Genomic DNA, 27,977 nt, shown 5'->3' with positions numbered 1-27,977 from the left:
GCCTTTTAACGTACACATAATCCGCAAAATTGTCTCACTTGAAATAATTAATTAAATCCTTTTTAGATTACAAAAAAATCGCTATACAAAGTAAAAGCAATATGAACTAGGTACATGTCAACGAGTTGCGATCATCTGTATTTGTGGACATGCCACCTGCGGTATCCGCGTGCACTATTATATCCCACCACCTTTAACTTCCGACAATCATACCTCGAATAATAAAAATGGTGATGATTTATACTAAACTGATGACGTGTCTATGTGTCTTTGGGTTTGGCGTTGTGCTTGGGTTTGGCAACATCATCTAGTGGAAGCTGTTTGCCCATAAGACCAAGCAAGTTGGAAGCAGGACCTGGTAGACCTTGCTGAGAAGAAAATGAATCAAGCAAGCTTTTAACCAAGTTTACATCTACATCTACTGGAGTAAAGTTGTCGTCCATCTCTTCGTCTCCGGCACCTGACAGTGCCTGTATATCATCATAATCAACCACCAAATCAGTAACTTTCTGGTAAACATCGTAACTTGCAAGCCAAATGAGAACGGAAAAAGAGATCAGGGTAGGATTTGATCTATTTATCTACGGAGTATTAGTGAGCAGCAAGTCTTCCAAGAGACGGGTTCACACTAAAAATGTAGGAGCCTGTGAAAGGACCATTTAAGAGGCGGTTCCTAACCAACACTAATGCAATCCCTCCATCTCATTTGTTTACCTTTGATTAAAATACTTCTCAAAAGAAAAAAACATAATAAAGGTGATCAGGGGAAAAAAAAAGGAAGGAAGTTGGGTCGGGGGAGTAACCTCATTTTTATATGGAGAGTGATCATTAGCCCGTACAAAGCTTTTCTTTAGAGTGGTACTCTTCAGCTCGTCATTTAGAACATCCGAATATGCATGTGTAAAATCTTTCTGCTTCATGTCACCATGTTCTTCGGGTTCTTCTTCCATATCACTGTCGTCCTCGGACTCATCTGCAAGATTTTATCAGGCGTCATGTAAAGATAGCCAAAACCAAGGCAATCTGAATACACAGCAAAATTAAGCAAAAAAAAAAAATATATCTTGAACTTCAATGGGACACACCAAAATCCATGTCAGATGAAGATCCACCCTCAACATCGTCACTATCCACATCTTGGGCTGGATTCATTGTTGCTGCTCCAAGCTCTTTCATAAACCGATCCATGTCAAACTCAACATCTTCCAGGTCGCTATCACGGGAGAAAGAAAGGATAGCCTTAGCAATGCTTGTAGTAAAAACATAAAAGTCCACATCTCTAAGCGTACGGCCGTAGGCCCACCAAATATTTCGTTCTCCGGCATAACATGTTAACCAAACATGTAAGAATATCAAGCATAACAAAATACTGATATAAATTATGTTTAGTTTTAGGAACTCAATAGTATTACTAGTACTTTTCTTTAGTACAGATCCAGTAGCATTCACATTGACTACTGAATGGCTTCACTGACAGAGAAACTACAACAGACCACAAGTTACGAATCGCATCATGCTTTTTCCAGATCAGACCTCATATGGTGAGAGTTCCAGGGAGCACACCAGCTCTTTCAATTACCACATATATTATTAGGAGCCAACAACTGAGGTCAGACATTCATATAAACCAAAGAGTTTCAAAGAAAACAGGTTTTGACCACACCCACAAGGAGAGAAAGTCAACTTCCCAACGGAAGAGTTTCATCCCCGAACCAACTAACAATAGGAAAGCAGGTTCTTGGTTTATATAGTGAATAACTTTCTCCTCGCCAATCAATGTTGGACAATCACATGTGACACCTGGGTCTTTCTCAACAGAAGTCATAACTTGTACTCCCTCTGATTAGGCTATTTCACTTAATTTTTCTAAATATGTGAGGACATTTCAAATCATGTAGTGAATTGGCATAAATAGAGGAATTACTTTTATTTTTTTCGAAGTATGACCAACCATATGAGTTCTCGAATGTCGGCACATGGATTTTCAAACTAGCAAATACATTGGCTGGAAACAAGGGTGAAACGCCAAAATCAAGGACAGAGTATTTTCATATATGATGAGTATTGTCTTTTATAAATGAGTTTCAGGAGAATATGTAGAGGACTTAAAATCATGCAGAAAGGAGAGGAAACAATGAAAGCTGGTAAAAGTAGGCCAACCTGTCTTCAGGCACTTCTGCTCCTTTGTAAGTTGATACTTTATCCATGAATGCCTTCATCAACTTTGCAATATCTCCTAAATCAACATCATTTTCATTTGGAATGGATGAATCACTTTCATTGATCTTCTCCTTCACTTTCTGCTTCTTTTTCTTCTTTTCTTCATATTGTTCCATCTCTCGTTGTCTTTCAGTGAGGACAGAATTCAATTCTTCTTCACCACCATAAAGCCAAGAGTTATCATCAGATGAAGGTACTTCTTGAACCTTAAAATCATCCATGGAGAGTGGTAAAGCAAGAATCTCATCAATGCGCTTTACTGGTGCACTTAACATTTCACTGTTTCAATTGGTAAACATAATGTCACAATATGATCATGCTGTAAAACGAAAGAAAGCTCAATAAGATCTTCAAGACAGATTTATGAGTACCTGGCTTCATGATGCACGGCACTCTTCTTGTAATACTCCTTAGCATTCTCCATCAGCCTCTTGTACTCATATGACCCTGGAAGCAGTCCTTGGAAATACCCACTCTTCTCCAAACTATCTCTAAATACCTCCCAGGTACTTCCCTTCCCTTCCTCCTCTTCTCTCTTTTTCTGTTGATACATCATCTCAAATCCACATGCAATCTTCATTCCCAACTCGGCCTCAAGGTATGTACTCTGATCGGTCTTAGGAGGGACTGGCGGCATTGGATAACACTTAGGTGCCTGAAACTTCTGCTGCATCAATTGAGCATACATAGCTCTTGACATCTTCGCTAAGACTAAAACTAGCTCCTCTTCTCTTCCCTTAGGTAAAAACTTCTCCATCTTTGCCGCATGCTTCATATTATCGATATCACGATCGTAAAACCCCTCAACCGCCAAGGATATCATACACGGCTCTTGCCTCAGCACCTAAAAAAACAATGAAACAGACCCTAGGTAAGTGCAGCCTACCTCTACAACAACAACAACATTACCCCAGTGCCTCAATGGCTCCCGCAAATTGCGGGGTAAGGGGGGATCGGATGTACGCAGCCTTACCCTTGTGTTAGCAACACAAAGAGGTTGTTTCCGAATGACCCAAGATGAAAATTGCGTCGAGAACTGCATCGAAGGACCACTACTTCACAAGAGAAAGAAGCGCAGCCACTTTAGTGAGCTATTTTGCTTTATTCCATCATAATCCAGAACCTAAGAGTAATAAATCTTTGGCTCCATTGGAAATATGGAAAAGATGCAGCCTACCTCTGATGGAAAAAAAAAATCGAGTGAAATAAATGTACCCAATGTTGATTTTGTCACCATTGGAAATATGGAAAAGATGCAGCCTACCTCTGATGGAAAAAAAAAATCGAGTGAAATAAATGTACCCAATGTTGATTTTGTCACTTGTTAGAAACTTAGAAATAACAAGTACAATATACTTGAGCCGAGAAGAGTAAAATGTACTATGCCCTGATAACAGTATAACACTATCCAAAAAAAAAATGTTACAAGCCATTCCGAAGTTGGAGGGAAAACAGAGAAAGCCTTGAAGTTAGTTGGGGAAATAACTAACTCTGATGTGCAGAATCCCACAGCTCACCAATTGAAGACTAAACCAGGGTTAAGCACAAGTAACCAGGGTTACAAAGAATCTAAGGAATCTGGACACCTCACTAGTACACCTAACAATTCCGTTGCTAGCCATGGAGAAGTACAAAACCCAGCACATGCCATTAGCATCAGGACAAATTAGTCATAGGGGATCAACAGCTCATTAGTATCATAATTACCATCTTATCCCTATTTATTTCCTTATTCAGCAAGTATTTCACTAGTATAAGTATGGAGTTGTAATGAGATGAGAATAATTAATGAAAAACCATAATTAATCCTCCTTAATCCTTCTCTGAAGTTGTTTCCCTATTTAGCTAAGTTTTCAGGTGACTTTCTTTCATGGTCACTCCAATTCTAGCTTTATTATAAGCCTATCAATTTTATATTGAACAGCTTATTGTTTATTACTGCAATTTCCGACGTTTCAGCTTTAATCATTCATCAATTTAATTAAGATTCAGTCATTTTTTTATATAAATTCCTGCTGTACTAACTTTGGTTTATCATTTGGCTATCAGAGCACTAGTCCCTCGTTGACCTGTGGATTTTCAAACTCTCAAAATTAGAGAGAACCTTAGAAACCCAAGAAAAAACACAAAAATATTCAATTCTTCCTTTCTTACTTACACAAAAAACCAAAAAATTTCAAAAACTGCAAAAAGAAGGAATACCATGACAACCCCAGAATTAGCAGAAGAGGTACAACAATTGAAGGCCCAAGTGGAGACCCTGGTTCAAACCATTGCTACGCTCTCACTGCACTCTGGAAAATTGGGAACAGCCCTAATGGCATGGTAAGGTCCCCCACCATTAAGTTTCCTATATTTGATGGCAATGATATAGAGGATTGGCTATTTAAATGCACTCAGTTTTTTTCTGTCTCTGAAACTGATGAAGTAATGAAGGTTACCTATGCTTCCATGCATTTAGAGGCCAAGGCCTTAGCTTGGCACCAGGCCTTCATTAAAAACAGAAAAAGTGACACTGTGCTTAAATGGGAAGAGTATGAGAAAGCCATTAAGAATAGGTTTGGTAATATGCATGAAGACCCCATGTCTGAGTTGCTTCAGCTTAGGCAGACTGAATCTGTTTAAAAATATCATGACGAGTTTGATGTTTTGATCAGTAAACTTTCATTACAACCCGATTATGTCTTGAGTTGCTTTATTACTGGGCTCGATGATAAAATTTCTGTCATGGTCAGAATGCTTAGACCTAAGGCCATTGCTGATGCTTATGGCCTAGCCAAACTACAAGAGACCTCCCTGGCCTTGCAACCAAAACACAACCACAAAACAGCCCACTCCCAACCAAGCTCATCCAAACCACTTCAAACAACCTTCTCCCACCCAAACTCATCCAAGCCTCCTCTTCTCCCTACACCATTAAAAGCTAATTTTAAAAGTCAGCCACAAAAACCCACCCCTGACCTTCACAAAAAGCCTTTCACTTTCCCACCAAAGAACCAACCCAGATACAGACCTTTCAATGCCGACTTTGAGGCAAAGAAGGCACAAGGCTTGTGTTTCTACTGTGATGAGAAGTTCACACCACAGCATGTGTGTAAGAATAAGAGACAGATTGTTTGTATTGGAGGAGGAAGGAGGCAGTGAGGAGGAACAAGAAGAGTGTGGTGACACTGACCAGGAGCAACAAGGGCAGCTGGCTCAGATTTCCATTAATGCTCTAGCAGGGCATTCTCACTGTCAAACCATGAGAATTCCAGGCCAGATTGGGAGTGACACTGAGCATTCTAGTGGACAGTGGAAGCTCACACAACTTTATAGACTCTAAGGTGGCCATGATCTTGAATCTTAACCTTATACCCATTCCAAGCTTCAACATTTCTGTGGCTAATGGAGGAAAGCTGCAGTGTTGCTTTTCTATTAAGGGTTTAAGGTGGAAGATCAGGAACAGTGAATTTGTTGCTGACTTCTATGTCATTCCTCTAGGAAGTTGTGATGCTGTCTTGGGTATCCAGTGGTTGGGCACCTTGGGGCCTATCACATGGGACTTTAATCAACTTACCATGCAGTTTAAATACGAGGGAAGGAATCATGTGTTGAAGGGAGCACAACCCTCTAGACTGAAGGAACAGAGGAAGGTTAGCAAGACCATTGCAGAAGGGGCACAGTTAGCATTGGTACAACCACAGAATGAAGGTGGGGGGGGAATTCTTTGCCATTTCCCTAACTGGAGAAAAAGAAAAAGATGAGGGGCAATTGCAGAGCTTGTTGAACCAGTATTCAGGGCTTTTTAAAGAGCCTAAAGAACTGCCACCACTAAGGGAGGGGCATAACCATAAGATTATACTAAAAAGTGACGCTGAGCCTGTCAATATTAGGCCTTATAGGTACCCTATGGTGCAGAAAGATATTATAGAATCTATGACACAAGAACTCCTGGACAATGGGGTGATCAAGCACAGTAATAGCCCTTATGCATCTCCTATGGTACTGGTAAAGAAGAAGGATGGCACATGGAGGCTATGTGTAGACTATAGAGCCTTGAACAAACAAACAATCAAGGACAAATTTCCCATTCCCTTGATTGAAGAACTACTAGATGAGTTGCATGGATCAGAATACTATTCAAAGATTGATCTCAGATCTGGATTTCATCAAATAAGAATGAATCCTGAAGATGTGGCCAAAACAGCATTCAGGACCCATAGTGGCCATTTTGAGTACCTGGTCATGCCATTTGGCCTCACAAACGCACCATCCACTTTCCAAAGCCTAATGAACAGAGTGTTTGAGCCCTATTTGAGGAAGTTCGTGTTGGTTTTCTTTGATGATATCTTAATATATAGTACTGGATGGAGTGAGCATTTACAACACTTGCAGCTGGTTTTACAATTAATGGAGGAAAACAAGTTGTATGCAAAACCTAGCAAGTGCTGCTTTGGTTTAACCAAACTAGAGTATCTTGGGCATATTGTTTCTAAGGAAGGTGTGGCTACTGAGCCAACAAAGATAGCAGCAGTCTCTAATTGGCCTGCCCCCAAAAACTTGAAACAGTTGAGAGGATTTCTCGGACTAACTGGCTATTACAGAAGGTTCATCAAGGGATATGGGTCCCTCAGCAAGCCTTAACCAATCTTCTAAAGAAGGGAGCCTTCTTACGGAGCCAGGAAGCGCAGGTTACTTTTGAGAATCTCAAAACAGCCATGACCACTGCACCGGTGTTGGCCTTACCTGATTTCTCCAAGCCTTTTGTCATTGAGGCTGATGCGTCTGGGGAGGGTATTGGGGCTGTTCTAATGCAGGATAGACACCCCATTGCCTACATTAGCAAGGCCTTATCACTAAAGAACCAGGCTATGTCTATCTATGAGAAAGAGCTCTTGGCCATAATCTATGCTGTGACTAAGTGGAATCAGTATCTGATTGAGAAACAATTCATCATCAGAACTGACCACCAAAGTCTGAAATATCTACTGGAACAAAGGATTACCAGCCCTCTTCAACATAAATGGTTGGCTAAACTCTTGGGTTATGACTATACTATTGAATACAAGAAGGGAAAGGAGAACATTGCAGCAGATGCTCTATCAAGAATGCATAGTTCAGAGCTCCTGCAACTGTTTGTAAATCAGATGAGTACGAATTTGTACAATGCCTTACAGAAGGAATGGCAAGAAGACAAGGAGCTGATCTCCATAATAGAAGATTTAAGAAGGAACCCCGAGTCCCATAAGAGTTACACTTGGAGGGGGGATCAATTAAAAAGGAAGGGGAAACTGGTTGTTGGAAGCTCCAAGGAGTTACAACAAACAATTATATCCATGATGCATGATACCATGCAAGGTGGCCATTCGGGCGTGGAAGCTACATGTCAAAGAATTAAACAAAATTTTTTCTGGAAGGGAATAAGGACTCAAGTGCAAGAATATGTCAAGAAATGCCAGACCTGCCAACAATGCAAGTACGATAGAGCTGCCTCTCCTGGGAAGCTACAACCTCTCCCAATACCCACTTCTATTTGGACAGAAGTAAGCATGGATTTCATTGAGGGCCTACCAAGCTCAATGGGGAGCGACTCTATACTTGTTGTGGTAGATAGGCTAAGCAAAGCTGCTCACTTCATACCCCTCAAACACCCCTATAGTGCATCAGAGGTGGCTCAAGCCTACTTTGACAATGTTTATAAGCTACATGGAATTCCTGAACAAATTGTGTCAGATAGAGATCCAATCTTCATCAGTAATTTCTGGCAAGAGTTGTTTACAGTACAAGGAGTCTCCCTCAACCTTAGCTCAACTTACCACCCACAGTCAGATAGTCAGATGGTCAAACAGAGGTCCTAAATAGGTGTCTTGAGACATACTTGAGATGCTTTTGCCATGAGACTCCTCAAGAATGGTGCAAATGGTTGGCTGCTGCAGAATTCTGGTATAATACTACCTATCATCACTCACTCAGGTGCTCTCCCTATGAGGTTCTATATGGGCAGCCACCACCAACTCATCTCCCTTACTTACCTGGGGAAAGCAAGGTAGAAGCTGTAGAGAGGACACTACTTGAAAGGGAAGAAGCCCTACAAAGTATAAGGATCAATCTAGCTAGGGCACAAAATAGGATGAAGCAACAAGCTGATAAAGGAAGGAGTGAGAGGGAATTCAGAGAAGAGGATTATGTATACCTCAAATTACAACCCTATAGACAGACCAGTGTAGAGAGGAGGTCCAACCAGAAGCTCTCAAAGAAATATTATGGGCCATACAAAATCCTCAAGAGAGTGGGTCCAGTAGCATACAAGCTAGTATTACCTGCCACTGCAAAAATACACTCTACCTTTCATGTCTCTTTACTCAAAAAATGCCATGACCCTCCTTCGACAGAACCTAACCCACCTGAACTAGAAGAGGAACCCAAGGCACCTAAGCTGATCTTAGCCAGGAAGACTGTGAAGAGGGGCAGGGTAACAGCAACTAAGGTATTGGTCAAGTGGAACAATTCCGCTATGGAGGATGCAACATGGGAATTTCTATATGATATGATGCAGGCTTATCCTGATTTTGATCCTTGGGGTCAAGGATCAGCTCAAGGGGGAGGTAATGTTACAAGCCATTCTGAAGTTGGAGGGAAAACAGAGAAAGCCTTGAAGTTATTTGGGGAAATAACTAACTCTGATGTGCAGAATCCCACAGCTCACCAATTGAAGACTAAACCAGGGTTAAGCACAAGTAACCAGGGTTACAAAGAATCTAAGGAATTTGGACACCTCATTAGTACACCTAACAATTCCGTTGCTAGCCATGGAGAAGTACAAAACCCAGCACATGCCATTAGCATCAGGACAAATTAGTCATAGGGGATCAACAGCTCATTAGTATCATAATTACCATCTTATCCCTATTTATTTCCTTATTCAGCAAGTATTTCACTAGTATAAGTATGGAGTTGTAATGAGATGAGAATAATTAATGAAAAACCATAATTAATCCTCCTTAATCCTTCTCTGAAGTTGTTTCCCTATTTAGCTAAGTTTTCAGGTGACTTTCTTTCATAGTCACTCCAATTCTAGCTTTATTATAAGCCTATCAATTTTATATTGAACAGCTTATTGTTTATTACTGCAATTTCTGACGTTTCAGCTTTAATCATTCATCAATTTAATTAAGATTCAGTCATTTTTTTATATAAATTCCTGCTGTACTAACTTTGGTTTATCAAAAAAAAAAAAAAAATAGCAACCTCCGCAATTCTATTGGTTCAATTGTTAGCTAAAAGCCTAAAATAAAGCCAGAATCAATCATAAGTTCTAAATAATAGACGGCAAAAATGTTTTACTAATATTACTAAGCAAAATTTAGCAGCACAAGTTTTGTCTAAGATTAGATTTATGATTCACATCAGAGATAACTCGTACAGAATTGAATAGAATGCTGGTGAGAATAGCGACACTAGTCTATCACTCACTTAGGTAAATAAGACAGCCCTATATTGAATTGGGTGAGGGTTCTTCAGTCTAGGCAGAATTTCACCTGAACCTTGACAAAACCACTCAAACAACTTAAAAACCTAAGCATTAAACCGTATGACCAAATTAGCAGTCTGTGGTATGGCCACCTAATATGAATACGGAGAAGTGTCCAACAGAGCAATGACAATCGAAACCCGCAACACAGAATTTCCAAATTTCGACCTATAATCGCAGGCTGATCATCATCAGTAGCTCCGGAAACAACTTAATAACTCGTTTTAGGTTCAATATGGTTCCTTTTTTTATACACACCGTTTTTAAAGAGGAAGGGTAGTTTAGTAACTCTCTTTACTCATTTTAGTTACTTGCATTTCCTAGCAGTTATATAAGCCTCATTCTCCATTTAGAGTGTAATCAAGAATATTGTTTAACAAGAAATCTATTGTCATCTCTTTACTCATTTTAGTTACTTGCATTTCCTAGCAGTTATATAAGCCTCATTCTCCATTTAGAGTGTAATCAAGAATATTGTTTAACAAGAAATCTATTGTCATCACCTTCTTCCTTAATCAACTCTATTTCATTGGTTATTTCCTATAATCCCAAGTAGTATTCTCCACCCAACCCACTGCAGGTTATATAGTGTTTGCAACCTATCGATTCCAAAAATCGAACAGTTGTAACAGTGGTATCAGAGCTAGTCCATCCTCGGACTAGTGACTGCCATCATAACCCCAAAAAAAAAAAAAAAAAAATCACAAAAAGATTGAGAATGAGTATCATCGAAGAATTCTACAAGAGTTTGAGGCCTGACGGTTCAGATGAAGAACGAATTGCAGATGCAAAGCAAGATGGCATCATCACTTCCTACATACTCACTACCACGAGTGCCATGAATGCAAGAAGAGTCAGGGATTTGTGCTTGTGGTGTGACGAATTATGGTCTGTCGACCATATTTGTGACAGGTCCACCTAATTATAACTGTAGGTTTACTTTTGGTAAGAACGGTGAAGGTGTTGCTCTCGTTAAGGTACCTAAAGAGGTGTTGAAGCCCAGGAAACAAAAAATTGCTCAACCTGAGGCACCACTTCCTATTGCAGACGAGTTGTTTGATGAAATGAGTGTGTTGAACTCATATATTTCGGAAAAGGGAGCAATGGTCACTGGTGAGCAGAAGGTGTTTGACAAAATTTCGCCTAGAACACTTGAAGTAGATGAAGATTTTGAGGCTCGGGACAAGAATATTAAAGGCGAGGGAGACAAATTTTTGTGTAGCACAACAGGTGTTCGACGAATTTCCTACACCAAATCCTCTAGCGCCTGCTAATTATTTATGCCAAAATCAGGTGCACAACCTTCCAACTGAAGGTATTACGAGCACTACAACTTCTGTAATTCAAGTACACCAGGTGTTCGACGAAATGCCTCTGCCAGATTTTATACGGGAAATGGCTCAACCTGCAAAAATGGAAAGTGATAAAGCTGGTGAATTTGATCATGAGCAACATATACGGTACCATTCTGCCGAAGATGAACGAAAGACAAACGCCCGCAACATGTTCAACGAACTGTGTGTACCAGAAAACGAGCCTTTTCTCCAACTTGCTGAGATGGATAATAGGTTTTTGAGTTTGGAAAAAATAGTTGGTAATTTAGCTTGTGGGGCGAGGGTGAAGCATACAAGTTGGTTTCCTTATTTTCAGCATAATAACTATGATTTGTTAAGTGGCGATTTCGTGGGCATGATAGGGATGTTAGTATCTCAAAAAGGCTGGTATGGTTTCAGTCTTTTCACCTTAGCATTCACCTTAGCAGGCTGATTTTGTTAGTTAACTTCAATATGTATGCTCTCCAAGTACCTTTATTATTTGTTGCCTTCGACCTAAAGCTAATTGTTTTTAACCCCGGAGGATATTTGTGTTCATTGGTTGTCCCAAGTGCGTTGGATGATGGACATAAGTTGATATGTCTGTTTACCAATACACTTCACTCCATGTATTATAGTAACGTCTTCCTCGTTACAACTGATGTTAGCGAGTTACAAGATTGCATTCTTTCCATCACCCTTGAGGACAAGGGTGTTTTCAAGGGGAAGAAGGTACACTATTGGAGTAAACTAATGAGATTGATTTTCTGGAAGAAATTAGATAATACAATAGAGCCCCCTTCTATCCAATATGGTATTACACATCCTTTGTTTAAAGACACAATCACATATCATTTGGTGATTATCATCAACACTGGCAGCAAAGGGCATGCCCATATGATCAGACTGCACTATAGCAACTTCATTTCTTACATGTTTCAGGACAAGAGTATTTTCATGGGCGATGGAATAGTACAGTTTCTTTGTACTTGGGATTTTAAGCTTCTTGATACAAATTTTATGTGCGTAGATGCTTACAAGGGAAAAGAAACAGTGCATGCTCAGTTTGATTATAAAATAGTAACCTACTTACAATTTTCCATGCTTGACAATGTTACTCCTGCAAACTGTTGGCCTAGGGATGCCATGTTTCTTGTGAGTTGGAGAAACCTCAATAACTTGAAAAATGTGAGAATATTTTTGGATTATCTTTTGGTGATTGAGAATGTAAAGAACTTTGGTGAGAATGGAAGCAAAGAAGAAATGTTAAGGGATAAGACTTTCTTCACCCATGTATATCAATTTGGGCAAGAGCACATGAAGAGAAATATGGTGGGAGTATTAGAAAATCTCGGTTGATTATATCGGTTGTATCGGAACGAGTTCGGCGATACCCGAGTCAACTCGCTCAACTCGGCCGATTTTGCCCCCTTTTATAAATGGCCGATAAATCTCGGTGTATCGTGACTCGGCAACCATCGAGACCGATACTACTCGGGCGATACGAGACGTATCGGGCGAGTTTTTAAACCCTGGGTGGGACAAGTATTTGTTGCTGCTGCCAATGAAAGTCGAAAATTGGTTCTTTGTTTGTAGTTTTGTACTTTAAGTGGGTATACCACTAGAAATGACAAGCTGAACTCCAGATTTTTGAAGACAGATGAAACTAAAGCAGCCATGTCATTTTTTCTAGAACAGTTGGACTTGCTACCAAAGTTTCAGTATAGTGGTGGAGTGGTTATTTGGGTATTTGACCCTGGTGGAGCTGACGTGTCTGGTGGTTATTTTGAGTTGGCTCATAAGGATGTCCATGAAACACTGATGTCAATCTCGCATAAGGCTACTTTTCTAAGCTCATCTGAATCTCATTCGCATATATTGATGACTGACGAGTTTGCTCTCATCCTGAGGACAAGGATGATTTCAAAGGGTCGGAAATGAAACACACCGTTTTTAAGAGGAAGGGTAGTTTAGTAACTCTCTTTACTCATTTTAGTTACTTGCATTTCCTAGCAGTTATATAAGCCTCATTCTCCATTTAGAGTGTAATCAAGAATATTGTTTAACAAGAAATCTATTGTCATCACCCTCTTCCTTAATCAACTCTATTTCATTGATTATTTCCTATAATCCCAAGTGGTATTCTCCACCCAACCCACTGTTAAAGTGTTTGCAACCTATCGATTCCAAAAATCGAACAATTGTAACATTTTTACCTTGAACATACGACCTCCTACCCAATAACACTACGGAATATTAACATACTAATCCAAAATTAGTCCGGATTGCTAATAATACTATTGGCTAACAGGAATTGCCGTCCCTAATCAATGAAAAATATGAATACTAACATAAACTCTGTTTCATTTTGTTTTTCCTAAATTTGTCTATTGCAGATTATTTGCAGTACTAACTCGCCTCTTCACCTCTTGAAATAGTTCCATCTTTGTTTTCGCCACTTATAGAGTCAAAAGTGTCGAGTCAATAAGGCCTTCTTAGGCCTAGTTTGGTTTAATTTAAGTCTTTTTGTCGGAATAATGAGCTAGTCTTCCCGTCCCATTGTTTGTCGTGATTAATGAGTTTTAATGCATGTGTGGAGCATTGTTTTGAGAGGAGAGTTCGGAATCCCGAGCAAGAGCCTATAACCACACTCCTAAGCAAGCAATCAAGTGAAGACGGTTCCACACGAGCTAGCATAGGAGTTGACATCCCTTGTGGAAAAGCATGGAGGCCAAATGATGAAAGGATCGTGAAAAGAAGAAGCAATTTTGGAGCGGAGATCAGTCCAGGACGCCTGCGTCTGTTAATGCGTCTGTTAACGCAGGCCTGCGGTGGATGTTGCAGCCTGTGTCCTCCTCGGCCTTGGAGCATTGATCATCCGTCTTTAATCATTTGGTGGAAGCCCAAAATCATGTTTAACCTAGAGGGGAATGCAGCCCTATATATAATTCATGTTTTGAACACCTAGATCATCACCTCATTATTGAATAATCTCAAAAACTTGTATGAAAAGAAAACTTAGTACTTTGGAGAAAATTGTAATCTTTGGTTGGATTTTTATGTCAATCTTTCCATTAACCTTGGATTCATCTATGGTTATGGAAGGCTAGACCTTTTTCTTGGTGTAATTTGGTAGACACTACTTTCCTTAAGCTTTGTAAGAACCTCTTAATCTTTCCTCAATAATTATTGCATTTTCCTTGATTTTATGGTTTATGTTGGATGTTATTGTGTTAGGAATGATCAACCTTGCATGTTAATCATCTTACTATTGCAATCGTAGTAGCAAGCTTGCATCTTTATGAATTTGGTTTAAAGTTTGTATCTTTGTGAGTGGAAATTGCATGTTAATCTTTGGGATAGTTGGATTAAGCCTCCTAAAGGATTAATCTTGACTTCTTTTGTTTGGAATTGATCTTAATGCTCTTGTGTGCAAGCTTTGTTGTGGTTTTCAATTAGGTGACCATATAAATAGGATCAACTACTCTAGCTTAGGAGTAAGTAGTCACCATCTTACAAAAGTTAGAAAAGAGAGGATCTTTGTGCTTGGGAAGTAGTTGTTGAGCCTTGTTACACCAAGTTTCTCCTTATTATTGAATCTTGCATACTAGTTGTTTGTAGAATTGTCTCAATAAGAAAATCTCTATTTTTACCCAATTTCCATGTTTGTCTCCAAACCCATGCCTTTTCCATTTATGTTTCCTATTAGTTGAACACTGTTAATATCCATTGTTTGTGATTAGTTCCATTTGTTAAGTTTAATTGTCATTAGGGTCTTAATTAGTAGTAGAGTCTTACTTAGTGTCTTAAGTAGTTTACCATTCAAGTTTTAGTTGTTAGACCTTCTCTTAGGTTCGACCCTTACTTATGCTATACTACTATTCTTAATTGCATAGTGTAGAATTGAGTTTGGCTTTATAAATTGTTAATTTGATAGTTAATTTTAGTTATTACGGCAACCTAGTTTTTACATATCAAATTTTGGCGCCGTTGCCGGAGAAGGCAACGTAACTAGAACTTGAGTTGTGATTTATGCTTTGTTGTTCTTATTTCCTTGTTATTGTTAAAAGTAAGTGGTAATTCTAATCTATCTTGTTTAGTGTAAAGGTTTATGCCTAGGTCCCAACAAGGTAGTGAGTCCACTCCCGATGAAGAAGACGGATTTGGAGCATATTCTTGGTTATTCACCAATCCTTGGTATCATCGACCTCAAAGGGAAGAACAAGTTGAAGTGGAACATCCACACCGCTTTCGGTTGATCCAATGGAAGTAGAATATCCACCAATGGCTAATGATACAACAACCATCCGATAGGGAGCTAATGCAAACTTTGAGTTGAAGGGCTACTTTATCCACAATCTACCCAAGTTTCATGGGCATGCGGGGGATGACCCCAACCGTCATCTCTCCGAATTCCACATGATGTGTGAGGGTGCTATACCAAATGATGTCACGAAAGACCAATTTAAATTGCGAGCTTTTCCATTCTCTTTACTAGATGCGGCAAAGGATTGACTATTCTACCTTCCACCTGGTATAATTCATACTTGGAAGGCCATGAAATCCGCATTTCTTGAAAAGTTCTACCCCGATTCAAGACACAACCATGCCAAGAAGGCCATCACTTCTCCGGAACAAGATCCAAGTGAAAGCTTGTATGAGTATTGGGAAAGGTTGGTTGCCCAATGTCCATACCACGGGCTAAGTGGTGATGACCTATTGGTGAACTTTTGTGACGGTCTTACTTAACAAGGCCAAAGAATGGTGAATGCCGCTACGGGTGGTGGGGTTGACAACTACTCCGTGGCGGAAGCAAATGAGATTATAGAGAGGCTAGCCGCAAGCACAAGAAGCTATGGAAGAGGAGGCCGGAGGTCGAAGACTCTTAACTCAACTGAAACACCCTCTTCTTCCAACCAAAAACTTGAGAAGAATGTGGATGATCTCACCAAAATGGTAGCTCAATTAATGGGAAACAATCAAGGTGGAGCACAAGGGTCCAATGCGGAGTGCAATTATTGTCAAGGTCCACACCCGATGGAGTCTTGTCCCATCATGGAAGAACAAGGTATAAGCAATGAGAATGTGAGTGCCATAGGCATAGTAACTATAATTCTAGAAATCCTACCAGGGGAGGATACTACGACACGTGTCGGACAAAAATTTCTGAATTACCCCGACACGCCGACACGGTCAACGGTGTGTCTTGACCAACCGACACGACACGACACGTTAATTTTATAAACAAAAATATAATTTGGACACGGTCAACCTATTTTCAATTTCAATTTAATATTTTACCTAGTTTATAATAAAAAAAAAAATAAAATAAAGCTCCATGTTATAATTGACATTTGATAATAAAAGAACACAAATCCCATAACCCCCAAACTGACCCCACCTATTTAGGGAGAACCTAACAAATGCTTTTGGGTTACCCATACAGTTCCTTCTAGTAAAAGCAAAAAATAAAAATAATAATTTCCTTTTCCCCATAAACCTACCCACGCCTCTCTTACTTCTTTCCCTCACAAACCATAAAAAACTAGTCCTCTTGTGCTCTTCTTCTTCTTCGATGGCTTCTTCTGCTCTTCTTCTTCGATGGCTTCCACTACTTTTTCTTCAATGGCGTCAAGGTATTACTCTTTTCTAAAACAGTGTCAATCTTCTTCAGCAGTAATCTTAATCTTCAACTTCCGTCACCGCCGTGTCAATGTCGTTTCCGGCAAGGCCGTGTCAGACACGTGTCACGTGTCGTGTCCGACACGCCACCTGACAGCCGTGTCGGAGTAACGCAGCTACAAATACGATCCAAGTGGCAACACTTACAATATCGGCTTAAGGGGCAATCCAAACCTTAGTTGGGGAGGGGATACCTCAAAGAATTCTTTCCAAAATGGGCAATTCAACCATTTGAGGCACCAAAATTCACAAGGTCCAAACCCAAATTACCAAAGAAACCAAAATTTTTAACAAGGAAAAGAAGGATCCTTCCAATTTGGGAATCAAGGGAACCAAAGTCCTCAAGGCAACCACAAAAATTTTCAACAAGGAGGAGGAGGAGAAGATGACTTGTCTAACTAAAGAAATGTTTAAAATTCTTGTTAAAGGGCATGCCGAAACAATAAAGAGGTTTGACAAAATGGATGCCGATAAACTTGCAAGTGATTCAAGGGTGAAGAATCTTGAAATCCAACTTGGCCAAATTTCACAAGAAATTGCCAAGAGCAACCAAAAGAACTCTACTTCAATCCCTTCTACCACACTCCTCCAAGAGAGAATGCAAGTGTCATGACCTTGAGAGAAGGGAAAACCTTAGAATCTCCCCCAAAGAAGAAGAGAAAGGCAAAGTCAAATGAGAGGATTATTGACATTGAGGTGCAAGAGGAAGAAGAGATCGTGGTAGATAAAGAAAAGGAGTCATCATGGACAAAGGAGAGAAAGCAAACACCACCAAAGATCTCTACGAAACCTTTAGGGAGTGTGAAGTGAATATTCTCCTACTCAATCTTTTAAAAGGTGTTCCGAAGTATGCAAAGTTTCTCAAGGAACTTTGTACGCCTAGGAGAAACACAAGAAAGGGAACCCAAAGGGTATGGGTTAAGTGAACATGTCTCCGCCATATTTAAAAAATCACTTCCCAAAAAGTGTGGCGATCCGGGGATGTTCATTATACCATGCTCAATTGGGGAGAAGAGTTTCACCCATGCTATGTTAGATCTAGGTGCATCAATCAATGTCATGTCCTACACACTATGAGACCTTATGAGACCTTGGGACTTCCACCTTCGAACAAAACCGACGTAGTGATCAAACTTGCGGATTGCTCAAATATTTACCCAAAGGGGATGGTGGAGGATGTGTTGGGAGAGGTAGACCACTTAACCTTCCCGGCCGACTTCTATGTTCTTGATATGGAAGTCGACTCGAGGGCCACTCCGATCCTTTTGGGGAGGCCTTTCATGAAAACCTCTAAGACAAAGATTGATGTGTCTAATGGGAACCTCACTATGGAATTTGATGGCAAGAAACTTACAACATCTATGATGCTATGAGACAACCTAGCGATTCACATTCATGTTATTTCTTGAACATCATTGAACCAATTGTCTCACAAGTGTACAATTTGTGTCAAAGGGACCCTTTTGAGGTTGCCCTCACTAACAATTTGGAACAAGAAGGTTTGCGTATAGTGCTGTTTCATGATGTGCAGGAGTATTCCGACTTGGACAAGGAAGAAGAGCTTGAGGATGGGGAGGAATTACCCAAAGAAAAAAATGAAAGTGTCACACAACGCAGCCTGCGTCATATGACGCAGCCTACGTCCCCTCACGCAGCCTGCGTCCTCGGGTTTCAGCTGAAACTTTAGCATATCAAGAGCATAAATTCCCTACACCCTTCCTCCCCCTAGAAGCCAATCTTGAGAGGCCACTACCCTCCATCATAAAACCACCAAAACATGAACCAAAACCTCTTCCAAATCACCTTAAATATATTTTCGTGGGAGAAAACAACACTCTTCCATTGATTCTCAAACCACTCAAAAAGGAGCAAGAGGAGAGGTTGGTGACCATGTTGAAAGATCATAGGGAAGCTTTTGGGTGGAGCATCGCCGATATCAAGGGGATAAGTCCAAATACTTGCATGCATAAGATTCGATTGGAGAAAGAGGCAAAGCCCGTGAGACAACCTCAAAGAAGACTTAACCCACCCATGACGACTTCAAATGGGAATCATCATCTACCCCATTAGTGATTCCCAATGGGTAAGTCCTACTCAAGTTGTACCAAAAAAGGGCGGGGTGACGGTAATTAAGAATACCCAAGGGGCATTGATTCCCACCCGTTTACAAACGAGATGGAGGGTATGTATTGATTATCGCCGTCTCAACCAAGTCACTTTGAAGGACCATTTTCCCCTACCCTTTCTAGATCTAATGCTAGAGAGGTTAGGTGGAAAAGAGTATTATTGTTTTTTGGACGGGTACTCCGGGTATTTTCAAATCCCTATTCACCCGGAGGATCAATCCAAAACAACTTTCACTTGCTCATTTGGTACATATGCTTACCGTCGTATGCCTTTCGGATTGTGCAATGCTCCCGGAACTTTAACATTGCATGATGAGCATTTTCTCCGATTATGTGGAGCGCATATTGGAAGCTTCATGGATGACTTCACCATCCATGAAGACTCCTTTGAGTCGTGTCTAGACTACCTCGCTATGATCCTAACATGGTGTATAGACTCTCTCCTCATACTAAATTCTGAAAAGTATCATTTAATGGTGAGTAGTGGCATCGTGCTAGGACACATAGTGTCGAAAAGAGGGATTGAGGTGGATACGGCAAAGGTGGATGTGATTAAAAGCTTGTCGTATCCATCTAATACTCGAGACGTGAGACGTGAGGTCGTTCTTGGGACACGCGGGTTTTTATCGAAGGTTTATAAAGGATTTTTCCAAAATCGCTAACCCCTTGTGCAAACTCTTGCACAAGGATGTGGAGTTCGTGTTTGATAATGATTGTAGGAAAGCATTTGATTTGCTGAAGGAAAGCCTTATATCGGCCCCGATCATCCAAGCACCTAGGTGGGATCGGCCATTTGAGATCATGACGGATGCGAGCGATTTTGTCATTGGAGCCGTGTTGGGGCAAAAACAGGACAAAGCCTCTTATGTCATTTAGTATGCTTCCTCCCTTCTCAACAATGCCCAACGGAATCACACTACAACCGAGAAGGAATTCTTGGCGGTGGTATATGCTCTTGAGAAGTTTCGGTCGTACTTACTAGGGGTCAAAGTGATTGTCTACACCGACCACAAAGCCATCACTCAACTTGGGAGCAAGAAAGACACCAAAACGAGGCTTATGCGGAGGGTTCTCCTATTAAGTGAATTCGACATTGAAATAAGGGAGAAGAAGGGGTTGGCAAATGTCGTGGCCGATCACCTTAGTCGGCTACATCTTGATGATCAACAAATGCAAAGAATGGGAGTAGTTGATGGAAGTTTGCCTCATGAATCTTTTTATGCATTGAGGATGACGGAACCATGGTATGCCAACTTGGTGAATTACATGGTGACTAAAAAGTTTCCTACTTCTTTGTCATCAAGTCAAAGGAACAAGATTAAAGCCGATGCCCGATTTTACATATGGGATGATCCCTATCTATGGAAAATGTCTCTAACACCAAGTTATCCGCCGATGTGTGCCGGATGTGGAAATACCACATATTCTCAAGCATTGCCATGAATATGCTTGCGGAGGTTACTTTGGACCCCAAAGGACGGTTAGGAAAATTCTTGAAAGCGGGTTCTATTGGCCAAATATTTTCAAAGATGCCCACATCTTCACAAAGACAAAGACTTGTGACAAGTGCCAACGGGTTGAAAACATATCAAGGAGGAATGAAATGCCTCAACCACCCATCTGCTCTACTTGGAGATCTTTGATGTGTGGGAAATAGATTTTATGGGGTCATTCCCCAAATCAGATGGCTATCTTTACATTCTATTGGCGGTGGACTATGTCTCGAAATGGGTTCAGGCCATACCAACCCGGAATGACAATGCAAGAGCCGTTTTAAGTTTTGTACAAAGCCACATATTTTCAAGATTTGGCTATCCGAGAGCATTGATAAGTGACCGAGGCACTCACTTTTGCAACCGAATTATGGAGGGATTGCTCGGGTTATACATAAAGTCTCCACCGCTTACCACCCTCAAACAAATGGGCAAGCGGAGGTGTCTAATCGGGAGATCAAGGGTATCCTTGAGAAGACGGTGAACCCCGATAGAAAAGATTGGAGTCAAAGGTTGAACGACGCTCTTTGGGCATATCGCACCGCATACAAGACCCCGATTGGTATGTCCCCGTACCGGCTCATCTAGGGCATGACATGCCACCTCCCCACCTCCCTTTGGAAGTAGAGCATAAGGCCTATTGGACCATCAAGTCTTTCAATCAAAGCCTAGATGATGCGGGCCTCCATAGAAAGCTTCAACTTCAAGAGATTGAGGAAATCCGTCTCGACTCCTACGACAATGCCGCCATATACAAGGAGAAAGCAAGAATATGACATGACCGGATGATAAGTCGTAGGGAGTTCAAGGAAGGTGGCAAAGTTCTTGTCTTCCAAAAATAGGCTAAGTTGTTCTCCGGAAAGCTAAGGTCAAGATGGTTCGGACCGTACATTGTGATAATAGTGAATGGACAACGTCTCAAAGCATATCATAAAGGAATGGAACCACAAATGGTGGAGGAAGTCACTTTGGAAGACCCAATTTATCAAGCATGATCAAATGAAGCACTAAGTCGAGCCATCGACGTTAAAAATACGGCAACCTTTGTAAATACACTCTCTTTAGCGTAATTTACCGCTTTAATAGATAGAAATTACATTCATGTCATTTAAATTCAGGTCATTTCATTCCTTGTTAAAAATTAATTGCATCAAATGCTTGGAAGTTGCTAATGCTCTTGTGGAAGTTTGATAGACGAGTTTTGCATGGGAAAACGCGCTAAAAAGGATCAACTCGGGATTTGTGAAGTATTAAAGACGACTCAAGTGTGGGGGATGCTCATTCCACCCAAAGAAAACAAGTATCAAAAATCAAATTTGGAGCTCCTCGGCAGTCTAGAACGCAGCCTGCGTCATACAACGCAGGCCTGCGTTGATTGACGCAGCCTGCTCCAGACTGCATAGTACCCTCCGTTAATCCTTAAACACCAAAAGAAAACCTTATCCTTTATATTTTCGGATTTCATCATCTTCAAAGTCGATCACAACCCCTCTCCAAACAACCCAAACTCCATCAATCTCCACAAATCATCACCTTCAATCATCCCTCCTTTGCACAAATCCCTCAATTATGTGATTACCACCACCAAATACCTCCCATACAACCATTTTGGCAGATTTTGCCCAATTCCATCAAAAACCCTAACTCAAGAATCGTCAAAATCAAAGCTTCAACCGGGATTTTAAGGTTCTAGACGGGTTTTGCACGGATTATTCAACTATTAGCAAGTTTTGTGTGGAACCGGGAAGGTATAACCATACTCTCCCCTCTTAGTTTTTACATACTTGTTTGAGTCGAAATAAAGAGTTTTAGGACTCTTTGTTTCGTTTTTACTCTTGTTGTTGGGGTTATATTGTTGTTGTGGCAAAAAATTTCTGGGTGAGGTAGAGGAAATCATCAAACACAACTTGTTAAGTAGTTGCAAAGTAGTGCACACCAAGTGTTTGTTGGTTTGCCTCATAGAGTGCAAAACTGTTTTGAGTGGTATTTGCTTTGTTTTTGTCTTGAAAGAAAGTGTAGGATGGCACCAAAGATCACCAAATTGTTTAGTGGGAAGGGTAAGTCGAAGAAGAGAGCGGTTGAGGCATCCGATTCGGATGTCGAGGAAGTATTTATGGGACATGAGGGCATGACCGCCGCTCAGTTGAAAATATGGAACAAATTCTTTGACCCAAAACCACAAAATGTTGTCACCACTAAATTTATATGCCCGGCCACGATGAAAAAGCTTGGCCTCTATGACACTACCTTCTCTTTACTTGCTAAGGTGGGACTAGAGGCCTATCTCCATGAGGATACGTGGGACACAACTTACCGATCCTACACCTACGAGTTCTTAACCACATTGACCGAACTTGATATGGATGAAGATGGCGAGCGTTCATATAAGTTTAGAATCCACCAAAAATGGTACGAGTGCACCCTCTCACAAGTGAGGGAGATCCTAAAAATAACCAAAAATCCCGAGCCAATCATGTCTAGAAAACGAACCGCCGAGGAATTTTGGAATTCACTCACCGATAAAACCTCTACCACCAAAGATGATAAAATTTCCGCCCTAACAAACCCACCCCTCCGCATAATTGCTCGTTTTCTTATCACCCTTTTCACGGCCGTTGGAGAGCCCACTAAGGTTAGTGAAGCGGTGAAGCTTTATTTATGGACCATACCCCGAGGGAGTAGGCATTCCGGATTGGGCCAAATTGTTCATGGATGCATGCTTGCATCACAAAATGAAGCAATCGGATGGGAATATTCATAATGGTGGGCCTGTGACCTTCTTTGTCCGACATTTCCATCGGCAAATCCCCGAAAGTCAAGCGGTCAACGAAGCTAGGGGAATTTGTTATTACAACGAATTCGCCCTCGAAGAATGCAATATGTTTAGAATTCTTCCAACGTTGCCACTTTCGGGTCACTGGTTGGGAAATAATGGGTTGTCTTGATCTTCAGTTGCCTCCTCTAATGCCTCTTCCTAGGGGACCCATGGCACACCATTTCTATTGCCGCCGAGATCCCGATATTGAAAGAGAGCAACAAGAAGGGCCAAGGAGGAGTGTGTCTAGAAGAAGTGAAGTAAGACCAAGAAGGGAGAGGGAGAGAGAGAGAGAGAGAGAGAGAGAGAGAAAGAGACAAGAGGAAGAGAGGGAAATAGAGAGAATGGAGGAGCCTAATTTCCAACACCCTCGGGTGTGCACTCCACTTTTGTGCACGACACTCCTATGCATGAAGCCGGAGGTTCCACCACTCAAACCTTGGAACCTTGGCAACATCAAATGTTCAAGTACTTTGAGGACACCCGGGGACTTTACAAGCTATTAGTGGGAGGGTTGAGAGCTCTCACACTTGGCAACAACAATATGGGCCAAGGTTGGAGAGCTTAGAACAATTCAAGAACGCTTTTGATGATCATAAGCGGTTGGGAGATGAAACCGAATTGGCTCAAATGAGGATGCTTGAAGGAATTGCAAAACGACAAGAGGAAACCTATGCTTGGCAACAACAACAAGCCAAGCAATGGGAAGCTAATCAAGCCTTGTGGAAGGCTCAAAATGAATGGAGAGAGCAAGTGAGCCATCAATTTGGGGTGCAAAATGAAAGACACCACCAATACATTGAGGACTCCTACCAAGATGCCCAAACACAAGAAGATTCCTTCTTTGGCCTCATCCGAGGCCTCTTTGGCATGACACTCCACCACAAACCCACCATTAATGAGCAACAAGTTGATGAAGGCTATGAAAGGGCAAGAAGAGTAAGAGAAGCAAGGGAGAGGAGAAGAAGGAATCAAGGGACATATGAGCAAGGAGAAGGCTCGGGTCCCTTCAACAATTAAGCTTGAGAAGGTGATGGTGCTCCTCCACATTGAGGACAATGTGTGGTCTAAGTGTGGGGGTGTGAGATGATTGTAATATATGTATATACTTAGTCTTTGATGCATTGAAAAAAAAAAAAAAATACCAAAAATCCGGGCTAGGTGAAAACCCACAAGGGTAGGCGCCTAAGGCAAGATTTGGAAGGTGGCCGGGGACGGAATGGAAACCCAAAAGGGCATTCCGAGCAAAATGAAAAATAGAGTTGCGAGCCACCATGAGAGGAAAGGAAAGCTAAGGTGAAAACCCAAAAGGGCACCTTAGGCAAAATGAGGGATTTTCAACAAAAAAATTGAAAATTTGAGAAAATGTAACACCAAAAAGATGGAGGGATAAGAAGGGAGTGATAAGAAGGGTCTTGGAAGAAGGCTAGATTAGGATTTAATTTATTTTTAAATCACAAAATTATTCTAAATTGGTGGATTTTGCTTTGGCTACTTGTGTTGTTGATTCTTGTAGGTGTGTGGCCAACCAAGTAGCATGATCATACTTTGCTTGGAGTGATAAGGGGGGCGATATAAGTGGAGTAATGTGATGAGTTAGGAGTTGTGTAGGCCACTTTGCTATCACCTTGGGATAAGGTGAGTGGCCATCTCTGGTTGGTGATATAAGAAGGGTGGAGTTGGAATGAGTCGGAGTTGGTGGTGTGTTGTGTTTTTGTATGAGGGAGATATAAGGAGGGGGAGTGCGTGAAGAGCGAGTGTCAAAAACCTTTGAGTCTAGATTTTCATTTTAATTGGTGGATTGTGTTTGAGGGAGACATAAGAAGGATGTGGAAAGGGAAGAGTGATCATTCACCCCTATACTCGCCTATGGACTTGCCCAAGTGCCTTCCTTGAGTTTTACTCAGAACGAGCAAAAGTCCAAGTGTGGGGGAGTTTGATAGAGTCAAAACAATAAGGCCTTCTTAGGCCTAGTTTGGTTTAATTTAAGAGTCTTTTTGTCGGAATAATGAGCTAGTCTTCCCGTCCCATTGTTTGTCGTGATTAATGAGTTTTAATGCATGTGTGGAGCATTGTTTTGAGAGGAGAGTTCGGAATCCCGAGCAAGAGCCTCTAACCACACTCTTAAGCAAGCAATCAAGTGAAGACGGTTCCACACGAACTAGCATAGGAGTTGACATCCCTTGTCGAAAAGCATAGAGACCAAATGATGAAAGGATCCGAAAAGAAGAAGCAATTTTGGAGCGGAGATCAGTCCAGGAGGCAGTCTGCGTCTATTGAAGCAGCCTGCGCCGTCCTCCTCGACCTTGAGCATTGATCATAAGTCATTAATCATTTGGTGGAAGCCCAAAATCATGTTTAACCTAGAGGGGAGTGCAGCCCTATATATAGTTCATGTTTTGAAGACCTAGATCATCACCTCATTATTGAATAATCTCAAAAACTTGTATGAACTCTGGAGAAAATTGTAATCTTTGGTTGGATTTTTATGTCAATCTTTCCATTAACCTTGGATTCATCTATGGTTATGGAAGGCTATACCTTTTTCTTGGTGTAATTTGGTAGACACTACTTTCCTTAAGCTTTGTAAGAACCTCTTAATCTTTCCTCAATAATTATTGCATTTTCCTTGATTTTATGGTTTATGTTGGATGTTATTGTGTTAGGAATGATCAACCTTACATGTTAATCATCTTAATATTGCAATCCTTGTAGCAAGCTTGCATCTTTATGAATTTGGTTTAAAGTCTGTATCTTTGTGAGTGGAAATTGCATGTTAATCTTTGGGATAGTTGGATTAAGCCTCCTAAAGGATTAATCTTGACTTCTTTTGTTTGGAATTGATCTTAATGCTCTTGTGTGCAAGCCTTGTTGTGGTTTTCAATTAGGTGACCATATAAGTAGGATCAACTACTCTAGCTTAGGAGTAAGTAGTCACCATCTTACAAAAGTTGTTGAGCAATTGTTGTGGGAAGAAAAGAGATGATCTTTGTGCTTAGGAAGTAGTTGTTGAGCCTTGTTAAAACAAGTTTCTCCTTATTATTGAATCTTGCATACTAGTTGTTTGTAGAATTATCTCAATAAGAAAATCTCCATTTTTACCCAATTTCCATGTTTATCTCCAAACACATGCCTTTTCCATTTATGTTTACTACTAGTTGAACATTGTTAATATCCATTGTTTGTGACTAATTACATTTGTTAAGTTTAAATTGTCATTAGGGTCTTAATTAGTAGTAGAATCTTACGTAGTGTCTTAAGTAGTTTACCGTTCAAATTTTAGTTGTTAGACCTTCTCTTGGGTTCGACCCTTACTTATGTTATACTACTATTCTTAATTGCATAGTGTAGAGTTGAGTTTGGTTTTATAAATTGTTAATTTGATAGTTAATTCTAGTTATTACGGCAACCTAGTTTTTACATATCAGCCACCTAGCTTCAAAACACTAGTTTCACCTACGTAAAGCTAGTAGTCATCACTCAAGGTTTAGAGTCATTTCTTCATGCTTTCCAGATTTTGGCGTCTAGGTCATTCACTCATTCCATCAAGTCCAAATTTTCCTAAAATGTATTTTTCAAAGCATTTTCTCCCAAGTCTTTGCGTTAAAAAGCAAACATAAAGAACTCATCGGGACGAAGGGATACAACAAAAAGATTATAACAAGTTAAAATTGGCCTCTATGAGTCTACTTCCCCGTTCTCCAGGTTTAAAGGCAAATTTCCACTTAACACAAAAACACATTTAAACCCGTCTTAATCCTAAGTTGGCCTCTAACCGTCTATCCAGACTATAAAGTTCATCTACTGCCAGCAATAGGCCTATAGTGACTATATATCATAATTTTAAGACGGTTTCAAGCCAGACTAATTTCTAAATCCAACTAATATGAATAAACCACAGGCCTCAGCAACCGAAAGCCGAACCAAAACCATAGCACGATGAACATTCCTCGTGCTATCAATAATGACTACTGGTACATCATAAGTTTAAAACGGTCTTAAACAAGAATACGGACCTTGGCAACCGAGACCAGAACCAAAACCCTAGCACGATGAACATTCCTTTTCGCCTTCTCCGGAAACTCATCAACACGGCGCTTAATAACACTCTGAACATCATCATTCGCTCTACACTCATCCGGAAACTCAACCAAAACCCGCAACGCATCCTCCAACCTCATATCACCCGGAACCCGCTTCTTCGGAACAATACACACCTCCCCACCCCTTATAAACACCCGATTCCCGGCCGTCTCAGGATTAACCCACTTAGGAAGATGAAACGCGGCTTCAATAAGCAAAAACTCGCCGTCGGAGTCCCAAACCCGGATAGAGAGGTTGTGGAAGAGACGGGAGATGTGGAAGAGGAGGAAGACTACGAACCATTCGTCGTCGAGGTTGTCGCCGTAGCGGAGGTGACCGTGGAGGTGTGTTGCGGTGGGGGTGAGGGTGAAGGTGGTGTGGTGCCAGGTATAGGCGGTGGTGAAGGGGGTTAGGGTGGTTAAGATTTGGAGGTTGAGTGTGTGGAGTTGGGATGGTGTGGTTGGTGGGTCGGGGTGGATGGTGTAGAAGATGGTGTCGGGTGAAGGGTGGGTGCGGTGGTTGGTGGTGGAGAACGGGTCGTCGTTGTCGTGGGCGGAAGCCATTGTTATTGTGCTTCCAGAGGACTTGAAGGTTCTAACTTCTAACTACTTCGAGCTATATGAGTTTTAGTTTGGGCGGTGTATCTTGTGAGCTATGACTCCGTGTGTTCTAGATCTAGCGAGTAGTCACTTGTGACTTTGTGAGTAGAGATGACAAGGATAAGATTTGGAT

At 40.9% G+C, this 27,977-nt stretch overlaps 1 protein-coding gene across 1 annotated transcript; it reads right to left on the bottom strand.

Moving 5' to 3' along the window:
* Positions 1–19: 19 nt before the first annotated feature.
* LOC141633265 (protein ecdysoneless homolog) lies at positions 20–27,977 on the bottom strand. The gene is made up of 6 exons (XM_074445706.1): positions 27,179–27,977; positions 2,592–3,064; positions 2,161–2,499; positions 1,086–1,213; positions 804–973; positions 20–470 (listed from the first exon to the last, which is right to left on the bottom strand). Exons 1-6 carry the CDS (start codon positions 27,806–27,808, stop codon positions 261–263), a joined length of 1,950 nt encoding a protein of 649 aa, XP_074301807.1. The 5' UTR covers positions 27,809–27,977; the 3' UTR covers positions 20–260.

Source organism: Silene latifolia, chromosome Y (assembly GCF_048544455.1).
Source record: "Silene latifolia isolate original U9 population chromosome Y, ASM4854445v1, whole genome shotgun sequence".
Taxonomy (NCBI): domain Eukaryota; kingdom Viridiplantae; phylum Streptophyta; class Magnoliopsida; order Caryophyllales; family Caryophyllaceae; genus Silene; species Silene latifolia.
Note: the sequence above shows the minus strand (reverse complement) of the source record. Positions and strands in the feature narration are given on the sequence as shown.